Here is an 18,788-nt window from a genome sequence, read left to right as displayed (position 1 = left end):
ACTGGCCCGGCGTGCGCTCCGGTGGAAATTCTGGCTCGACAAATCCAGATTACAAACAGCTGTGACTCTGTGGTGGCTAAGTATCATGTTCAAAACATGTTGCAACCCCTGCTGCTGCCTGTTCAGTTCCCCTCCTAATTATAATTTGCGTGGTCTGCGGATTAATTATTAAACAGCCGATCAGTTACTCGAGGAATGTTTCTTTAGCAGAAGCCTGCTCGCTGCAGGAGCGATGCAGTTGCACTAGGACGGCGTGGAGCTTTTGTGCTCCGTCGCCACAGCAGCTCCCCACACCCACACCACAGCTTGGAGTTGAAGCGTGAGGAGAGTGAGATGTCACCAGCACCGGCACGCTGTCGCATATGACGCTCCAATTCAAGCATAGTGTTGCATATTGATTCACGTGCGCGCGCTATTCCAAGCTGTGACTGGCGTTTGCAACGAAGCCAGCTCCTCTCCACACTTCACTGAACTGTGTTGCCAGAGAGCTCTCTGCCAACTGTGCCAGAATTAATCAACGGTTTCTTTCAACAGAAACTTCACTGTTCTGTCTGTTAAAGAAAGTTTGCCTTTGAAAAAGAAGTTTTGTTTCAACTTTCGCTTCTTTGTACAAAAATAGTCGTGTTTTTATTTTTTTAATGTCAGTCTTGCACTCAAGCAAATTGCTCTGCGAATAAGTAAATAATAAGCGGAGTTCAACGGTTAAATCTGAGGGAATATTAGAGACGCGGATTCTTCGTTTTTGTTAAACCTTGCAGGTGAGCGCTATAAGTTTAGGTTGTTGTCGGGTCACGATGGCAAAATTCTTTTCATCAAATATTTTTCCGCTTAAAAGACTGAAAGAAAAGTCAACAAAGAACTGCAGGGCAGATGGAAAATGTGTGTATGTTCCAGTCAACACCATTGCTCCTTTAAAACCTTGAGCCTCCGCAGCATGCGCAACCATTATACCAACACTTTTGATTACCATTCCTTATCAAGATGGGCTTCAAAAGAGGGAAATGAAAATGCAGCGTTGGTGCCGATTGGCTCAATGACGTGAATCATGAACTGGACTGACCTCTCCTTTTATTCGCAATGTCTGTCTTTATCTCTCTTTCCCTCTCTCTCCATCCATCTCCGCCCGGACTGTTGCAGGGCTAGTACCATGAATAATGCGGGCTGCTTCTTCTTCTTTTTTTGTTCCGTTTTTTCATGCTGTCATTTAGCCTTTGGCCCCTTAGCAGAGCGCTAGTCTATTTTTGGAGCTTGGGCCGTGGCAGGAGGAGCCAGAGATGAAGGAGTTGGAGTGGATGAGGGAGGGAGGGAGACGGCGTTTAGGTCCAATATGGCCTTCCCAGCACATCCACAGCATCTAACGCCTCGGGGTAGAGAAATGATTGGCTCAGAGTGTCTGGGTAAACACAGACTCCTGCACAGATAATGGTGCCAAATGCCGAATGCAATGAACATGTATGCCTTCACGTTCAGGAAGCTATTTGTTCATCTTGTAGCAAAATAAATCTCTTAATCTTATTACGATGTTGATTTTGGGTGCTGATCTGTACATCCCTTCAAATATTTTGTGTTTTATATTAAGTCTCGAGTCAAAAACAAACTTAGACTGAAGTGGAGCGGCACACTGACAGTTGTGGCGTGGTAAGGAACACAACTCAAGCTGGAGTCTGTCTTCTCATGCTGTTTTCTGTCTGTATTTGATCACGTAATATCACGACTTAAAATTAGCGCCCTTCTCTTGCTTTCGGCTTTGTGCAGCTTACCTAAATAGCACGGCAGCATAGAAGTCTTTATCTTGACTTTGTCTTGGTGTTAAAAAATGTGAAATTGATTTGTAGTTTTTTGCCTCTTTCCCCTCAGCTCCAACCTGGCCTGCACCGGTGGCGGCGGTGAGCCAGCCCAGTCTCCTGTCCCACACCTACGCCCTCCCTCAGCCGCCTTCTTTCAACCACAGCGTGACCGCGCAGTCGCCCATCATAGGAGTGACCCCATCCATCCAGACGCCGGTGCCCCCGCAACACCCCCTCATGACTGCCCACTTCCAGCTGACGCCGCAGTCGACCCAGCAGCCGCCCTCTATGGTGCTGAGCATGCCCAGCCAGCCTCCGTACGCCTCAGCCCAGCCGACGGTCACACCATCCGCCCTCACTGCCCAGGCCAACCCGGTGGTTCATCCAAACGCTCACAGCATGATTGGCAACGGCCACTTAACCTCTCACCCCAGCCTCATCCAGCCCCACACCCTGCCTCTCACCAACGGACAGGCGGCGGCAGCAGCAGCAGCAGCGCATGGCCAGCAGACGGCTGCCGACAATCAGGACGGTCCCAACGGGCTGCAAATGCTGCGGACGGTTGGGAGCGGGAAGTACGAGTTCAGCGACCCCGGACATCCCAAAGGTAAGCAAGGGCACTGTAAAAACTCTAAAGACGATCTTTTCTTTATGTTTTTTTTAGATATTATAAATCCCTTTCTAAAACTTTGAAAGAGTACATCAAAGCAGATTTGTTTGGTCGCTCAGACGAATCCAAGCTAGGAAGGTGGTATTTGGTATTAAATCCTCGTACTCTGGGCTCTCTGCTCGTCGTGACCTCCTGTTATTGTGGGGTGGCGCTGGAATGAAACGCCTAGGCCTCTGCCCTCGGTCTGTATGCCAGGGCTGTTTCAGATGCCAGCAGTCATAAACAAGGCTGCAAACACTCAAGCGAGGGTTGTTAATATACGACTTGCAACCGGAGCCAGTTCACTTCAAAGCTGATCCAAGGTCACCGAGAACATGGAAGCACCTCAAGCCAGCAGAGAGATCGGTGCTTCCCCAAAAAAAAAAAATAGATTTATATCCTGCAAGAAGGCCCTTTACTGTTATTCTTTGCAAAGTAGAAGGTATCTCTGCTCTAAAACATCAGCATCTGTAGATTTGTGCTCTGCGTTTGTTTCCAAGTGTGTCGGGTTAATCTTTCTCACTGCTCCTAGCTGCACTGCAGAAGAGTCCTGCTAAACACGAGGCAGGAAGAGCTTTCAGTCCCTGCCCTCACATCTCCCTAGAAATCTTTTGAAGCCTTGTTGACTTACGCTGTGTTTGTGAAGGTGCTTCACAGCTCCAGCTCGTGCCTGAAACTGCACGCCATAAATTGGTGTTTGCTTTAACCTTGGAGTTTATGACGCAGGGCGCTAGAAACAGATGTTCGCAATTCCCCGACCAATTTTCACATTTAATGAAGCTTTTAATTTAGGTTTAGATTGTTTTCTTTTTCCTGACTCATTTTGATCAATAAAATGTGTGCAAATGAACTTGTAGATTGCAAAAAAGCAATTATTTTGGGGGGCTGCCTGTGATACATCGAAATGAGACTGCAGGTAGAATTGGAAATGGATAATTAGATGGGCTCGTTTGCTTGGTCCGGTCTCTATCGAATAAGAGCTTTTTAGCTTCTGCCGTGTTGAATAGACTGTCTCGATCCATTAAGCATTCACATGTCAAAATGGAGTCTTCTAACAGGCCAAAGAAGCTTAATTTTTTTGGCAATTATAGTGTTCATACTGATCAGTTTTACAGGAAGGAAATGTGCCGCGAGGCTTTTTTTGTTTAACCCAGCTGTGAAAGCACACACTGTTCCTGTGATTCACGTAATGATAAAGTTACTGTAATATATTCAGTTTGTGTGGGAACAGTTTTTGATAGCTCCTCTGTTTCAAAGACAAAAGGGAAACATCCCAGTGTCAATTTGCAGACATCATACACTTTAAATCCTGTGCGGGCCTCTGTGAAGGTCAAACTGTAAATTGAAGCACTTGAATCTCACATCTCCTCAAGCAAGTTCCTGCCTGGCACCGAATAGATATTAGTAAGCATGTCATTGTGGTAATGTCACAAGGACAGTGGAAATAGGTAAAGCGTTGAGCACCAGTAAATTAGCAGCCGTGACGTCTCTTCAGCAGACTCTCTCGGCTGACGAGGACACTTCACTTCGCTTCTGTAATCACAACAATGCCATCCCAACCACTCGGCGCCCACTGCGGCTGTTCTGTCTTTTTGATTATCTCTATCTGCCACTTCCCCTGTCCCTTTTCGTTCCCCTCCCTCCTTTTAGCATGCTTGAGAAGTCTCAAATTCCAGCCGCTCACAGGTTTTGGGCTTTTCGTCAATTAACACCACGTATTAGCGTGGCAAGGACACCCACTGTCCTGCTGTAGCGGCATACTGTTAAAATATGGAGGGAAAACTCTCGTGACCTCCGTTCTGGCTTTCTTCTGTTGCAATTATTGAGGACCTGCTGTTAGCATTTTCTGCTTAGGCGGAACACAAAATAGTAAATTAAGTAGTGGGAATCAAGGAAAGCAGCTTCAGGTTGGTATTCGGCAACTCTAATGGCTGTGGAAAGGATAAGAGTCACGCGTGTGTGCACGGCTATCAGCTTCTGCCCTGATTCCAGGGAAGGAAATGGTTCTTAAACACACCCCTCCTTTTCCAGAAAAGCTGGGATGCTGTGTGAAATTGAATTAAAACACAATGCAGTCATTTTCAAACCCTAAAAAGGGAACTTTAGATATACAGCTTGCATCCAAGAGAAGCATCCGGGGTAATAAAGCTATATTTTTTAAAGCTCACATTGATATAGAAGCTTGTGGTAAATTTTTGTAATGTATGACTCAATATGAAGTTTTGTATACAAAACACAAATGCTCAAGGTGTCCCCCTCCAGACGCCCGGCACGTGTCCATACTATAGTCAAAGTTGTTGTGGGCAGATCGATCCAAATATTAACAGCATCAGTATTAGCGCTGGTATCGGCATCAGATCATTACTTGCACGATAGGACTGATACTTTGTTCCTGTAAGTATCTGATAAGCTTGTGTGTGTTCACTGTGACTGTCCTTTTTTAAAAAAAATACTCAAGTATGACAATTTTAGTAAAGGAAGTTGAACCAAACTCCTATAGATAGATACTTTATCCCACAAGGGAAACTTTTGTGTTACAGCAACATGACAAAGAGTAAAAAATAGTACAGTCACAACACAGTGACCCAGTTAATTAAAAGTGCCACAGGCACCCGGTAAGTGGCTTATGCTATTAGGGAGTGCAGGAATTTATACATTAACAGCAGTGATAACAAAACAAAAGTGAAAATGAAGTTAGTTAAAAACAGTAAAAGTAAGACTCTTGTGTAAGAGAGGAGTGCAAATGGCATTAGGAAATATTATGTCCACTATAAATGTATGAAAACCAGCTGCATGAAGGTAAAATACAAAATGTGTTTGGGATCTTATGCCTGACAGGTGTGTTCACCTGTCACAGAATAAAGAGTTATTATACAGCTTCATAGAGAACGGTAGCGTCCTTTAAGAGACGGACACATTTACAGTCGAGGTCTCCAAAAGAAAAGCCAGTTTCAAAATACATGAAAATCTGAAATGTGTTTTGCTGTGTTAGCTCATTATTGTGGACAGTAAGAATCACAGTGACTGAGTGATCATTCAAATGTGTTCAGAATTTTCAAACTAATGATTAGAGCAGGGCGATATGACCAAAAGTATTTATCACGATATACATTTGAAAATTTGCGATAACGACATAACTGACGATATAATTGACACTAGACAAAATACTTTACAACTCCACAACTTTATTAGTGCAAAAAGCCCCATCAATGTATTTTCACTTAAACAAGCAGCTGTTTTCTATGTGCATTAAAGTTATATAAAAATGTAACAGTGCAAATTCCTCGCTGACAGTTTAACCAAAAGGCATTTCCAGTGGAAATTGGCCGACATATCCTCAGCATAACCATGTATAATATCCACAAAACTTACAAAGAGGTTATACACACACAATACGGTAATATTATGTTGAAGCACAGTACGTATCACTCCGCGAGGCGCCTGCCTAATATAGCTTTAATGCTCCGACAATCCATCAAGCGGTGCGGCTTCGTAGCTCAGCAAAGTCGCACTAAAACATTTGACAGATTTTCGAGCGCCGTGTACCAGATAAAATCGTTTCGAGGTCAGTAAACACAACCAGAATTCATACATAAGGCACACGGGATTATAAGGGGCACTGTCGATTTTCAGAAAAATCAAAGGATTGATTTTAAGTGTGCCGTATTTTCCAAACAACACGGTAATAACGACGGCCCGCTAGCACGCGCTACCAAAAATAGTGCTTTGTTGTGTATCTGACGGACGAAAGCTAAACCAGTTCCACACCACTGAAGTTGCAGCATTTTTACAAACCAATTCTGGTTCATCTGTTTCATTCAACAATCTGCTTTCTCATTCTGCGTCGCCGCCATGTGCGTATGTAAACAAAGGCACTGCGCATGCGCGTTTAACCCATATTCTATCGCGATATTTCATTTTCCTATCGTTGCCCAAAATTACACCGGTATTACCGTAAACGGTATGATATAGCCCAGCCCTACTAATGATGATCTCATAAATCATAATTCACTGTTTCTGCATACTTAAGCTTAAAAGTTTGGGTACTGGGATCAGCAATACTGGCCCTGTATTTACTTGGTATGGGATCGATACCAAAACATGTTGCCCTAAATCCTGCAAGTATCCTTTAGCCTCGGTGGTGGAAGTTACCAAGGCCGTGAGCGCTACTGCACATCAGAACCAGCTGTTCTCTGATACCAACCTTCTTCTTTAGGCTGGAGGATGCCACATCTATAATTTATAAAGCAAATAAAACATTTTAACTGCTCATATTATTTCTGTTTTTATTTTTTCTTGTAACATTTTAGCTCGCATGTGTTTACTGATAATGTTTTTTGGAGGTTTTCCAGAACCCATGCAGTGATCCCTTCTATAGTCTCATGTCTGTTTTTTTTTTCTTGTTGTTTTTTTAAATGTTGTACTGGACAAATTTAAAAAGAAATTCTCTGCTTCAACATTTGAATTGCAAATTATTACACTGCAGCTTTATTTAGATTTCAAAAAGCATCCCAGCATTTTTGGAAATGGTTGTAGAAAACCGCCGCAAATGTCAAAGCGTTCACGCAGACTTCAAATGAAATAATGCCACTTTCCCAAATTTACACATGGTCTTTACTTACTTTGTATTTTTTAAAAATGAATATTTATGACATTTATTAGAACTAACACACAACAAGTATGCTAATTCACTCATATTTGTTAAAGATCGTGGTAAAAATTTCAGCAAAGGAATTATAAATGAGGTTTCAGAACTTTTGCTGTTTGCCTGACACACGCAGAATTTGCTTTCCTTTCAGATGTTCAAAGAGTAATGTCATGCAAGCAAAGCACGCGTCAACCTGGGGAATATGTCCATTCTCATATTGAGAAACCATGCTGTGATCTGTGGTCCGATCCCCAGCTCAGCGTCTCACGTCTGCAGATTTTATAGATGAAATATTGAACACCCAGTTGAAATAGTAAAGCCACTACTTAAAAAGACTGCGTTGCTCTATTTTAAAGAAGTTTAAGCCTCCAGACACAATGCTGGTAAGCACTGATGTGCAGAAAAGGTTTTGTGGCTTTTTGATGGCAAAGGCCTGGATTGTGGAGGAGCTGACAGAGCTCTTCCTCCTTAATCCAGCTTCACAACAGGCCTTATGTGCATGTGTGTGCGTGTGTGTGAATATGCACGTGCCCAACTTCTTGGGCGTGACTGCGTGCATGTTTTGTCAGATGTCAGCCTCACAGCCTTAAAGCCAAACACTACAGTGACAGAAATCACACTCTGTGTTTGATTTGGCTTTGCCTTCAAAGCGAGCAATTTGTCTTCGCTCTGCATCAGTGGGCACATCAACAACTGTCTTCCCCTCTCTCTCCCTCTGCTCCTATGTGTGTGCGTGTCTGCGCGTTAGTCTGCATTTCTGTTTACAGTATGGAGCATACGTGGACGTGACGTACGCTTGTCTTTTTGTGTGTGTGCGGCTGAAGATCCACACAGCGTGTCGCGGCGGCAGCTTTAACTACATCACCTACTGAGATATGCCAGTCACCGGGTTATGATCGGCCTTACCCGGTTTCTGCATCCACAGCAGGGCTTTTTCATAATACCTGCCTGTCATAGCGTACGAATCAAACTCCACACCTTCTTGCCAGTTGTTAATTTCCTTCACACCACCCTCTCCTCGCTTCTTTTTTTTCCCGTCTCCTCTTTGTTTCCCTCAAGTGTGGATTTTATCACAATGTTACCAGAATCTCGCACGGCTTCTCCTCTTTTAATAATCTGTCAGCATCTGCATCTTGAGCCTCAGCAGTCACAACTGTTAAGGAAATTTTCTGAAGTGCAGGAATCGGGAGTGACTGACATTATTTATAAAGATGGTAACAAAAAAAAGGAAGAAAATCGGCACACGGAAGGAGGTGAAAGTAAAAAGAGATGCATACAGGAGAGAGAAAGAGAGCGAGTGAGCATGAGGGAGATGCTGGGAGTGGAGTCAGTGTGTGTCTATTGACCAAGTCATTAAAATCGATGGCTGCCCTGATGAATATCAGCCTGGAAAAGCTAGTGCAGAGCTCAGCAGGGATGAACCCGCTCACTGCAAATGTGATTGAGCACCATTTAGAGGCAACTCGTGACTTAAAAAAGAAAAACACATTAATATCAAACAGGAAGCCGTTAGTTCTGAGCCCTGTGTTCAGTGACGTTGTCACTGTTACCCGTGACGACCACTCGAACCGTGTGTTTCATGGTGTTTTTTTTGTAGCTTAACAAATGCAGAGACAGCTGTTGGGAGCCGTGTTGCGGTCGCGCGGCGCTCTGTCGCTTTTGAAAATATGCTGTTATTGTGAGTAAATGGCTAATGGTAGTGAGCCCACGAAGCACGGTTGCCATATGTGTTTGGAGGCTTTAGCAGAGATTGAAGATCTCACTGAGTGTGCCCTGTATACCGTACACCTCTTTTGTGATGTCAAATCATCATTTTAACCTTCCTTCCGCCTCACCAGGCCTTTACATGCACATATGCACGCGAGGGCGTAGCACAAACAGCTGTAAGTCAGCCTCCTCCACCGTCTCTCGCACATAATCGGCAGGACCCCGGCCTCTTCTCTTCTTCTCTGCCCAGGAAGTTCATCTTCCAGTCAGCTCACATCAAGCGTAATCTGGGGACCTAGCCGCTCTGGAACTGCTAGTGAATGCAATTAAGATGTCTTGTTGAGTTAAGATCAGAGTTTTACTTTGCTACAGCACGATTGGCCCAGCCTCACAACCGGGGCAGACCCATCTTTCCTCTCGTGTGACCATTTCATCTCCCTTATCTGCCTTATTCATACCATGGGCAGAGTAAGATTTTAATTACGTGTTCGCCTTTGTTTACTTTTGGTCTGAGCATATTGGCACTGCAGCATTACTGTCCACTTGCATATTGGTTCTCGAGCACATTATTGCTGCAATATTGCCACTAAGTAAGGACGTTACAGATCACCATATTAGCGAGATAGCGACTGTTTACAAGTCCGGGTTGTGCACGCTGCTGCTGTTTATTCAGGGGAAATAAGTTCCTTGTTTTCCTTAGGACTTCCCAGGTCTCCCAGAAGGTTAGAGCCAACCTGACATCCTGTTGTAGCGCTTGATTTGACTTTTTACTGGCTTCTAATGTCAGTGGATGCAATAAAGATGTGTCAGGATCTGTTCACGTGACTGCTCGTCATATTTGTCCACTCGTCTTTGCTCCATTTATGCAGTAGACTCGAAGCTTTCAGTATTTGCAGCGATGCATAAATATTTATTTTGAATCAACCGCAAGAACGTACTCCTATCACGACAGACCGCTCAAATCAGTTATTAAAAACACAGCCAGTTTGTGATAGCCGCACCGAGACCATTAATCATAGCGAGCACATTAATTAAACCCTCCCCTCTCCTTTCTCCCCCTGTTTTTCTCCGTCTCGATCTCTCTTTCGTTCGCTGAGGTTCTCCATCCTTACCCGCTAGAAATTCCTGCAAAAAGCGCAACTTTCTCCGAGACAAATTTAATGCAAGAGTCGTGGTTTTCGTTAAGATTTCATTTCCCGTTTGCTGACTCAGATCATCGTCCGTGCAATAAACAGTAGCAATTTAATTAAAATCACTGTTGGTGGTGTTGTGCTGGACCGATTATCTTAAAGCTATCCACATCAGGATTAGCTAAAGCAGAACCGGAGTTATTGTGATTCCAAAACAGGCCTAGCTTGGAATATATAATGAATTTGAAAGTGTTTTCATGGCATTCCTTAAGTTGAGGTAGCTCTACTGGAAACTAGAAATGTTCCAAATTATTAATGAGAGAGGAAATTATTCCAGTCACTCTAGGCACACTGTGTGCAGTTATTTCTTTTAAATGAATACATGCAATGCTATAGTGATATGCTTAAAATTAACCTTGGCTCACGAGTCCATATGGAGGCCACGTATTAATGATATTGACTCAAACATCTCATTTTGGAACGCCAGGGGAGTTCTGGAGACCCCTCCTCGTGTGTGCCTGGCAGCAGCCTGACGCTGTCTCTTTAACTTTGCTAAGGATGACATCCATTGAGCTGTCTTAACTGTTTCTAGTACAGGTAAGCAGCGGCAGTGTGTCATAAGCGGCTGGAAGCGAACCTGCTCGCCCTCCTTCTTCCTCTTCCCTCGTTATCGTATTTTAAAGGAGAGATGCCCCGCCAGGCTCTCCATACATTATATCCCCCCACACTTAATATAGGGACAGTAGATAGCTCATTAAGATTGATCATTCCTCGTCCACCTACTCCATACAGAACGTAACACCAGCTTCATTAATCACAGGGATTTCGAGATAAAGCTCGGCGGCGGTGCATTGGCGGGACCCGAAGCCTGACAAACCTGGCTGCTACATGCATAATCACAGGCGCAGTGCAGCCAAGGAGCCGTCGCCCAGCTCCGTACCACAGTTAGAGGGGGGGACACCGTATCTACACCTTCCTCTTTTCCTCTGTTCTCTCCTCCACCACCTCAGCTCCTCCCCCTCCCCTCCCACACGGCGTCTTCGTTGCAAATGTCTGTTTCTTTCACTCGGTTCCATTTCCACTCCTGAACACACCCCTCTCACCATGCTGTTGTCTCCCAGTATCATCCCCTGGGTCTCCCACTGCCCTAACATCCTCCTCCTCATATCCTCTTATAGCCTACCCCCCCCCCCCCCATTCCAACTCCTTTTTTTCATCAGTTTTCCTCCCTCTCATCTTCCGTCTATTTTGTACCTGCCACCTGTTCTGCGATTTTTCCACTTCCCTCTGTTCTTTGCTTACTCCTCTTACGTTTGATTTGTTAGCCATTTCTCTAATGGCCTTGTTTTATTTTATTTATTTATTTTATCCCAGTAATGCCTCAGTTAGCAAAGCAGCAGAGAACAATTTAAGAGAAGAAGGGATTAAAGAGGAGAGAGAGGAAAGGGGGGAAAAAGCCCAGTAAGCCCAGATTGCTCATTTGCCTCTGACAGCTGGACCGAGTGTCACATGGCTGTTTTCATCTCAAACGCCCAATCAAACTGTCTCTTTCGCCTTATTAGATTAACAAAAAACTTTTGCTTTTGCTCAGAGCCTCAGACGGCTAGTTAAGCACTTTATGATTCATTTGATATCTTTATAGATCTTCATGTAAATCATCTAATGCAGCTCGAGGTTAGCACGTAGCTCGTCTGTCAAAGAGGCGAGGGCAGGAAAAACTAAAAGAACTCTGTTTGCGTCCACGCTCTCAAAGACTGTTGTTGTAATCTTGTGCTGATAAATAACCTGAAAATGAACTTAAAAACATTATGCTTATTCATTATTTAAAATTAAAGGACTTTCAAAAATATCATATTGTTTATATGAATTTCCTTAACTTGCAACGCACTACAAAATAATATAAAATACCATTAAGTGGAACAGCTGCAAAAAATGCTGAATGACGGGGTCGTATCCTTGAATCAGAAATAGTCAGTGACTGAATTGAAAGAAATGCCTTTGAATGTTTTTGACACGGCCTCTTTTTTTTGTCCCCTGTTTATTTACACTGAGCCTGAAGCTTGTTTTTTTTCTAGAGAATTGAAATGCTTGTTGCTTTTGCTTGTTACTCTTCAACAGAAGTGAAATCATTCTGCGTAATTAAAAGTAAGAATACAACAACAGAGAGGGGAAAAAAGCACAAATATATGACCTGCATACAGTTTTGTGATTATTTGCATTTCCGTACAGTTCGTGTTGTAACTGAAGTGCTGGAGGAAAAAAGTCCTTGCAAGCAGAGAGGCAACCATTTAAATTAATGGTTGAATGGTTAGAATCCCGTAAATAAACAAGCTGTTCAAGTTTGTATGCATTATGTATGTAAATTAATGGTTAAACACTGAAAAAGCTTACAAAAAGCAAACAGAATGGATAAATGGCTTAAAATAAAAAATTGTTGTTGAAACATTTTTTTTTCTATTGTTTTAAATAAGATACAGTTGGTAGTCACGTATACGTCTGTTCCGTTAATTAGTTATAAATCCAAAGAGGCGAAACAAGGACAGGATAGCGTAGGGGGTCGGCAATATTCGAACAAAAGCATTTTATGAGTGGTTTTCTTTATTTTACTAAAAATAATTTGTATGGAGCTTTTTAAGTATAAATAGTCTGTCACCATCAATGACGTGTGTACATAATGAAAATCTTTACCATATATGACTACTCTGCAGTGGGCTGTTTATTATTATTTGATGTTTAACTTTGCATTTATGAAATTATTAAACAAATAAAAATATGTTTGTTTGTTTTATTAACATCAAAATCGAACAACTGTGCAGTAGAGGAAAAAAATCTATTAGTGTGCTCACGCCGACTTTGAATGAGTTGCTGTAAAGCTCTACAGCCCACTTTGGGTGCTACCTGCGTTTGTGCAAATAAATTGAAATAAAAGTCGAATACTTTTATAAGAAATAATAGGACTAGCAATCTTAATAGCAAAAAAAAAATGTTTTCCTTTTTAAAAAAGCCAATTTTCAGTTAAATTCAGACTGAAGTCCAGCAGCAGGTAAAGGATGCTGGTAAACCAGCCACGCTGGTAGTGACAGCAAACGAATCAATCCATGTGCTGTTAAATTCTCTATTTTCAACAGTTCCTTTTACTTTAGTTCATGGTTACAGGGACTCAAAGGCGTTTATGTGTATTCATCCTTATTAAGCATCGCTGTTTAAATTTGATTTGATTTATTGAGGCTCAGGTGCCAACACATATTTTAGTTATTGATTTTTTTTTTTTAATTCAGTGTGTAATTTACACAATTTCTCAGTTGTAGAACGTAACGAGGAATTTAAAGCAATAAGAACGAACACGTTAAATTTATAATAATTGGTTCAGGTTTTTTGTTTGTTGTTATTTGGTCAAAGTCATGTGAAGCCCCTGGAGTTGAGCTGCAGGTTCAAAATCCCCAAGTTATTGGAAAAATCACTTCATTGTAAACACTTAGAGACATTTACTCTTGTCATTTAAACCTACAGGCAGCTCTGAATCAACACTTAATCTAACAATTTGGACAGTGAGAGGATTCTGGGAGATAACCCAGGCAGCCATTGGCACAACACACTCACAGTTGTACAGCAAATTTATAGTTATTAATTTATTTTTAAAGAAAGAATTAGGAGGCCAGTTTCAGGCTTGTTTGGAAACTTGTCATATGTACTTGTAGGCTTCATTTCAGGCTTTAGAACATGCACATGCACATAACACATGCGCTGCCTGGGTTTGTGAAGAAGTGTGACACTCTGTTCCTCTAAGCTGTACCATCACGCATTGAGTATTCAGGAGAGGTTTCAAACTTGAACAGTGCCATTTACCAGCTTGAGACTTTCACTGCCCTTGGTTATGGGGGAAGCACATTAATTTGTGTGTAAAGCAGAGCCAACCCGAGTGAGGGTTACACCCTCAAATGGGCTTGAATATCAAGCGCCTCGTATCGCAGGCTTACGTGATGTGACCGGATTGGCAAAAGTCAAATGCTGATGCGTTATCCCGCACATCAGCCTTCAAATAGGCGGTAATACATTATCAATGAGGCCGAGTGTAAACACAGCAGATGTTACCAGGAAGCTAGTCAATAACGGATGTTTCTCTCTAATGAGAAGGCGTAATTGCAACGGGGACGAACTCCAAAAACAGCGGCAGATGCGCTGCAACATCTCAGCAAAAAGAAATAAATAAAAGGAAAGAAATCCAGAAGAAGTTCAGCAGCATTAGCCTGCTAATGTTCACCGTGTGCACCGTTATCTGAGTGGGGAGTCGAAGTTTTTTCCTTACCCAGAAACTTTTAAATGGGCTAGATAATGCATGCGGGGCATCTAATAAATACTAATGACAAGACCAGACATTAGCAAGAATGGCTCCCCTCTCCAAGTCATTATTCAACAGAGTTAGCAGCAGTCTTAGCATGTAAAGATAAATAATTTGTCTGTGTCTTAGACAAACGATAATGGCCTGCATTGCAATCAAGGGATCTTTGTAGGCTAGTGGGGCTCTGTGTAAGCTTGATAGCCTTCTTTAGCAGTAAGATTGAACACTGTGAGATGCCGAAGCCGCAGCGCGACATTCCCTTATTAGGTCTACCGAATGTTTTTTTTATTTATTTATTTTTTCCCCAGAGGCTGCAGCTCTGAGTTATAGTGTCGATTATTATCATTATTCTACTACAGTGCAGTCTGTGTGCCCGCTCTCAGATACAGCCACTTTTGTCTTATGCAATGCAACTTTCTAGAATGTAGGATTAAAACCATTTTTTTTAAAGTTAGATTACAACTTTACAAGGGCACACCAGCCATACATACTGTAAGCATTCAAGCATGCTGGACACAATCAGAATTTGTGGGGCTTTCCAGTCACCTCACAAATTTGTTTTCAATCCCCGGAGAGACAGCAGGTGAAAGGAGGGAGGTGGAAACAGAAAGCGAAGGAGGAGTGAAAGAAAGCAGCGAGGGGAGGGTTGGGTGGAAGAAAAAAAAATCTGATGAAATGCGAAGATTACTCGCCTGACTCCACTGTAGGCTGCAGAGGCTCATCCCAGGCGTGCAGTCTGCCGAGAAGACTCCCACATACAACCTAACCCCGCCACTAACCTTTCTGCTTGGACTGCTATGACTTTCACAAAGTTACCCAGTAAACACACATCTTCTGTCTTCAGGGGGAGATGTGACATTTATCTTAAGCTGCACTGGTGGCATGGGATTTTTTTCCCCTCATGTTTGTGTGGTTATACTTACTGTCCTGCTGTTTCAGAGGCAACCTGCAAGGAATGTAGCCCAAAGAGGAAAGTAACACCCATGCACAAAGCTTGTAAAGAAGGCCCACGAGCCAAACTCATAAACAAGAGCAAGGTGCGAGACGAGCCAGGACTCTGTCACGCATACGCTGGCATCTGTGCTCAGCCGGTGGAGCCTGCTGGGTCCGGGCTGCAGTCGGGCCAGTGGAGGAGAACTTTAAACTTTTAACGAGTGCTTAAGTGGAGTTTGCTCTTTATATAGCGTTTGTACTTCTATATCTGTACTCGGAAAAACGTGAAACAACTTCGCAGCTATTCTTCTAGGGAGCATTTAAAGTGCAGTCATACTATTTTATTTCCCCAATGGCTCCGATTGGCTGCCTTTGAAGGAGTTCTTCATCCAGAACTTTGCACTTGTATTGCTGTTATTAGGCCTTACTGTCAAGGCAGCTGAACTTTGGGGTAAAACCTCAGCAACAGTCATTCAACTCAAGCGACGCAATCTTAGTTACCTTACATCTCGAGGCTGAAAATGTGTTAATAAGGTGAGTAGCTCAGGTTTTGCCGTTGACATATTGAGAGATCCCCTAAAAATTGTTTTTTATAGTCGCTCTGTTACAGAGCTCGAGTTGCTTTATGCTACATTCATCTCGCAGGTGCAATACAAGAAAATAAAGTAAGAGACTGAAGAAAGCATTTGAGTGATGAAAGGTTTCTTCCACTGACACACTGCTGCATCAAGGTGAACAGGATCAAGTTTTTGGGATTTTATTTCTTAGATTATTGAGAATGCATTTGACAAGACGGAGTGTAGATTTATGTCTACGGTGCAGAATCGGCCTGGCATAGACTCCAATTTGGCCCACTGGTCGGCTTTGGAAAATGTGAAGGAAAGCATCAGTTTTGGACTTTCAACTGTATTTTCATGAATTTTCCTGCTTTTCCTGCTGATGAAGACCTCCCCCATGGTCATTCATTACATACGACTAATTAAGCAATAGATTAAAAATGAAATGACACAAAGGTTCATATTTTTTCACTATCTATTATTGAAATTTTTGCTTCTATGAAAAGCAGATTTTCTGTGAGATTAACAAAAATGTTCCATTTTATAATTACAGGACAGTCTGGGCAAGGAGCTGTAATTTTATATATTTATTTCTTGCAGTTTAAGCCCAAAGAGTCATTTCATTTATTGCAGCAGCATTTATTTGTATCATGTACAAAAACATACTGCTGACATTGCACCTTTTTCTTAGACTATGGGATGTCAGGGATTGAGTGTAGAGTTAAAACTTAGGGGAGTTTCGCTGGTCCGGCCCACTTAAGATCAAAGTACTCTGTTCGTGGTGCGGTGATGTGAAATGAGTTTAACGTCCCCGTCCTTTGTCTTCACCTTGGCTCTGTTTGAATTGACCACTGTTTCACTGATGGTTAATTTATGCCACTGTAGTTGCAAAGGTTATTGTAGTTAGCTAAAACAAATGTTGTAATTAAAACTACAACATTTAAATAAAGAGTGATAACACATACTGCATTTACATGCTTCAGGTGAACCCTATCTACCTACAAAAACATTGAGATATGTTACTTCAGCTGATTGTGAATTAGCCTTGTAAAGCTTTCCAGTACATCAAAGTAACTCTGACTAAAAGCAGAAGCACCATTACAGCCTGTGTGCAGCTACATCATAAATAAGCTATTAAGCAACATGTCACTCTTATTTACAGTTTATACTGAGCAACCCAAGTGTCTCGAATGTTGTTCCTGACTGCATTTAAAAGTATATGTCTGTGTTTATGTAGTCATGCTGCTGGGACCGAGGAGACACCGCACGGCTTAGACAACCGAGGAGTGTTACGCTCACCAGACACTCCAATCGGGAAAGAAAATCACATTAGTGCCATATCTGATGCCTCTTATTTTATCCTCAGACAGACTGCAATGCATGATGGTCCATGGATGCAGTGTAAAGCTTCTATATGCTATTCCTCGGTGTGCCATGGGATGATTTTGTAGTGCGCTATACTGGATGAAACTTGCAGAAGAGATTTCAGACAGATACACAAAAGGGCTGACTCGTCACACAGTGCACTATCTATAGTGAATAAGTGGGCAATTCAAACACAGCCCTGGATTGTCACTGTAATGGCGCTGACATGTTCAACTTCCACACAGCACACCTTGTTGGTAATGCCTCTGTAATCACCGGCTGTGCTCCCTTCAATCATTACCTGTTAAAGTGCTCAGTAAACTGCACTGAGAAAAAGTGTTCACATATGGGGTATTTTTTTAGTTTTAGGTGGCTCTGCACTGACTTTTAAAAGACAAAATGGTATATTCTGAATGTTTTCTGCCTGTGGGGATAAAAGTTCCACTCTGGTGAAAACTCAGACTTGAGCTGTTGAAATACTAGAGTGGACAGACTACCTGACTTAGGGCCTGAAGACAAGTTTGGTATTTGTTTGAGTCATGATGTCCTTTAAGGTCAAATCTCATTCTCGGTGAGTGCTTGGAACTTTGGCGATCTAGCAGAAGTGACTAAGAGAAACCTGCATTTATGCGACCAAGTGTGACACGTGCACAACTTGGGGAGGGGGTGGACTCGGATGCTCAGTCAACCCTCTCAAGGTGAAGCACAAATGCAACACGGTTTGCACAGATGCTTCCCGAAAGGTTCCATTCATGCCGATATGCAAATCCCGTGTCCAGATGATTCATTTTACCCAATAAGCCTTGTTTTTTTTTTCTCCTACCAAGGTTTATGATTCGGGCTAGATAGGACCCTGGTCCTTGCAGCAATTTCTATAATAATAACTTAGCAATTTAATTAAAAGGGAAGATGGAGAAGTGTTGCACACCCACTCAGCTCTAATCAAATCCCCTCTAAGCATACAGTATGTTATCTACACCAGCCAGCAACTCCTCATAAGCACAACATTCTTATTAGGATTATTCTCTCATGACTTTGTCTCGCCTAAAGTCGAGCAAGTGCGCAGATGTGTATTTGTGCGATTGTAAATCTGCATGCGTGCATCTGCATGCGCAAGGCTGCACGAGGGCCTCTCTGCGTGTTTTGCACAATGACAATGTCATCTGTTACGGCGCGGGTGAATTACTCAACCCCGAGCTGAGTTTGACAATGACGTCCTCCGTAATGCTTAAGCAGTATGCTTGCTAATCTGTGATACAGTAGGATGCAGCGTGCTTTTGCATTTTCACATGCTGCTTTAAAAAAACAACAAAACGCCCCTCACATTGGAATTTTGCCACCTTTGGCATTGTGACAAATAAGCCAAGCCACCATTTCAAGGCTTAAGCTTGGACTGAGCAATAAAAGGTGAGCTTTTCTTTAAGCTTACAAGCATGTATTTTCCTAAAGGAATTATTATCTCTGTTCCCAAAAGTTTTTGGATTTTCTTGCCTTAAGTTTACAGGATCAAGCTGTGGTGTAAATATAAAGGAAAGTGACAAATGTATTGGAAATTGTGACTTCTGAGACCTCTGGGGTTATGAACCTATTGATCCATCCAAATTGTCCATTCAGGGGTTGTTGTTGTGGAAGAGCTTGGCTGGTGCCTCAATATAAATGTAAATACATCTGCT

The 18,788-nt window shown here is 42.5% G+C and overlaps 1 protein-coding gene across 6 annotated transcripts in view; it reads left to right on the top strand.

Moving 5' to 3' along the window:
- klhl29 (kelch-like family member 29) overlaps nt 1-18,788 on the top strand; it is a 254,720-nt gene that overhangs the window by 131,122 nt on the left and 104,810 nt on the right. For all 6 annotated transcript variants that reach the window (XM_084953380.1, XM_084953381.1, XM_084953377.1 and 3 more), the window contains one exon: nt 1,858-2,394. In XM_084953380.1, the coding sequence (XP_084809506.1) occupies nt 1,858-2,394 (537 nt within the window). The remainder of the gene's footprint in view (nt 1-1,857; nt 2,395-18,788) is intronic.

The sequence above is a fragment of the Perissodus microlepis genome, chromosome 15, assembly GCF_051167445.1.
Source record: "Perissodus microlepis isolate ML-2025 ecotype Zambia chromosome 15, ASM5116744v1, whole genome shotgun sequence".
NCBI classification, from domain to species: domain Eukaryota; kingdom Metazoa; phylum Chordata; class Actinopteri; order Cichliformes; family Cichlidae; genus Perissodus; species Perissodus microlepis.
Note: the sequence above shows the minus strand (reverse complement) of the source record. Positions and strands in the feature narration are given on the sequence as shown.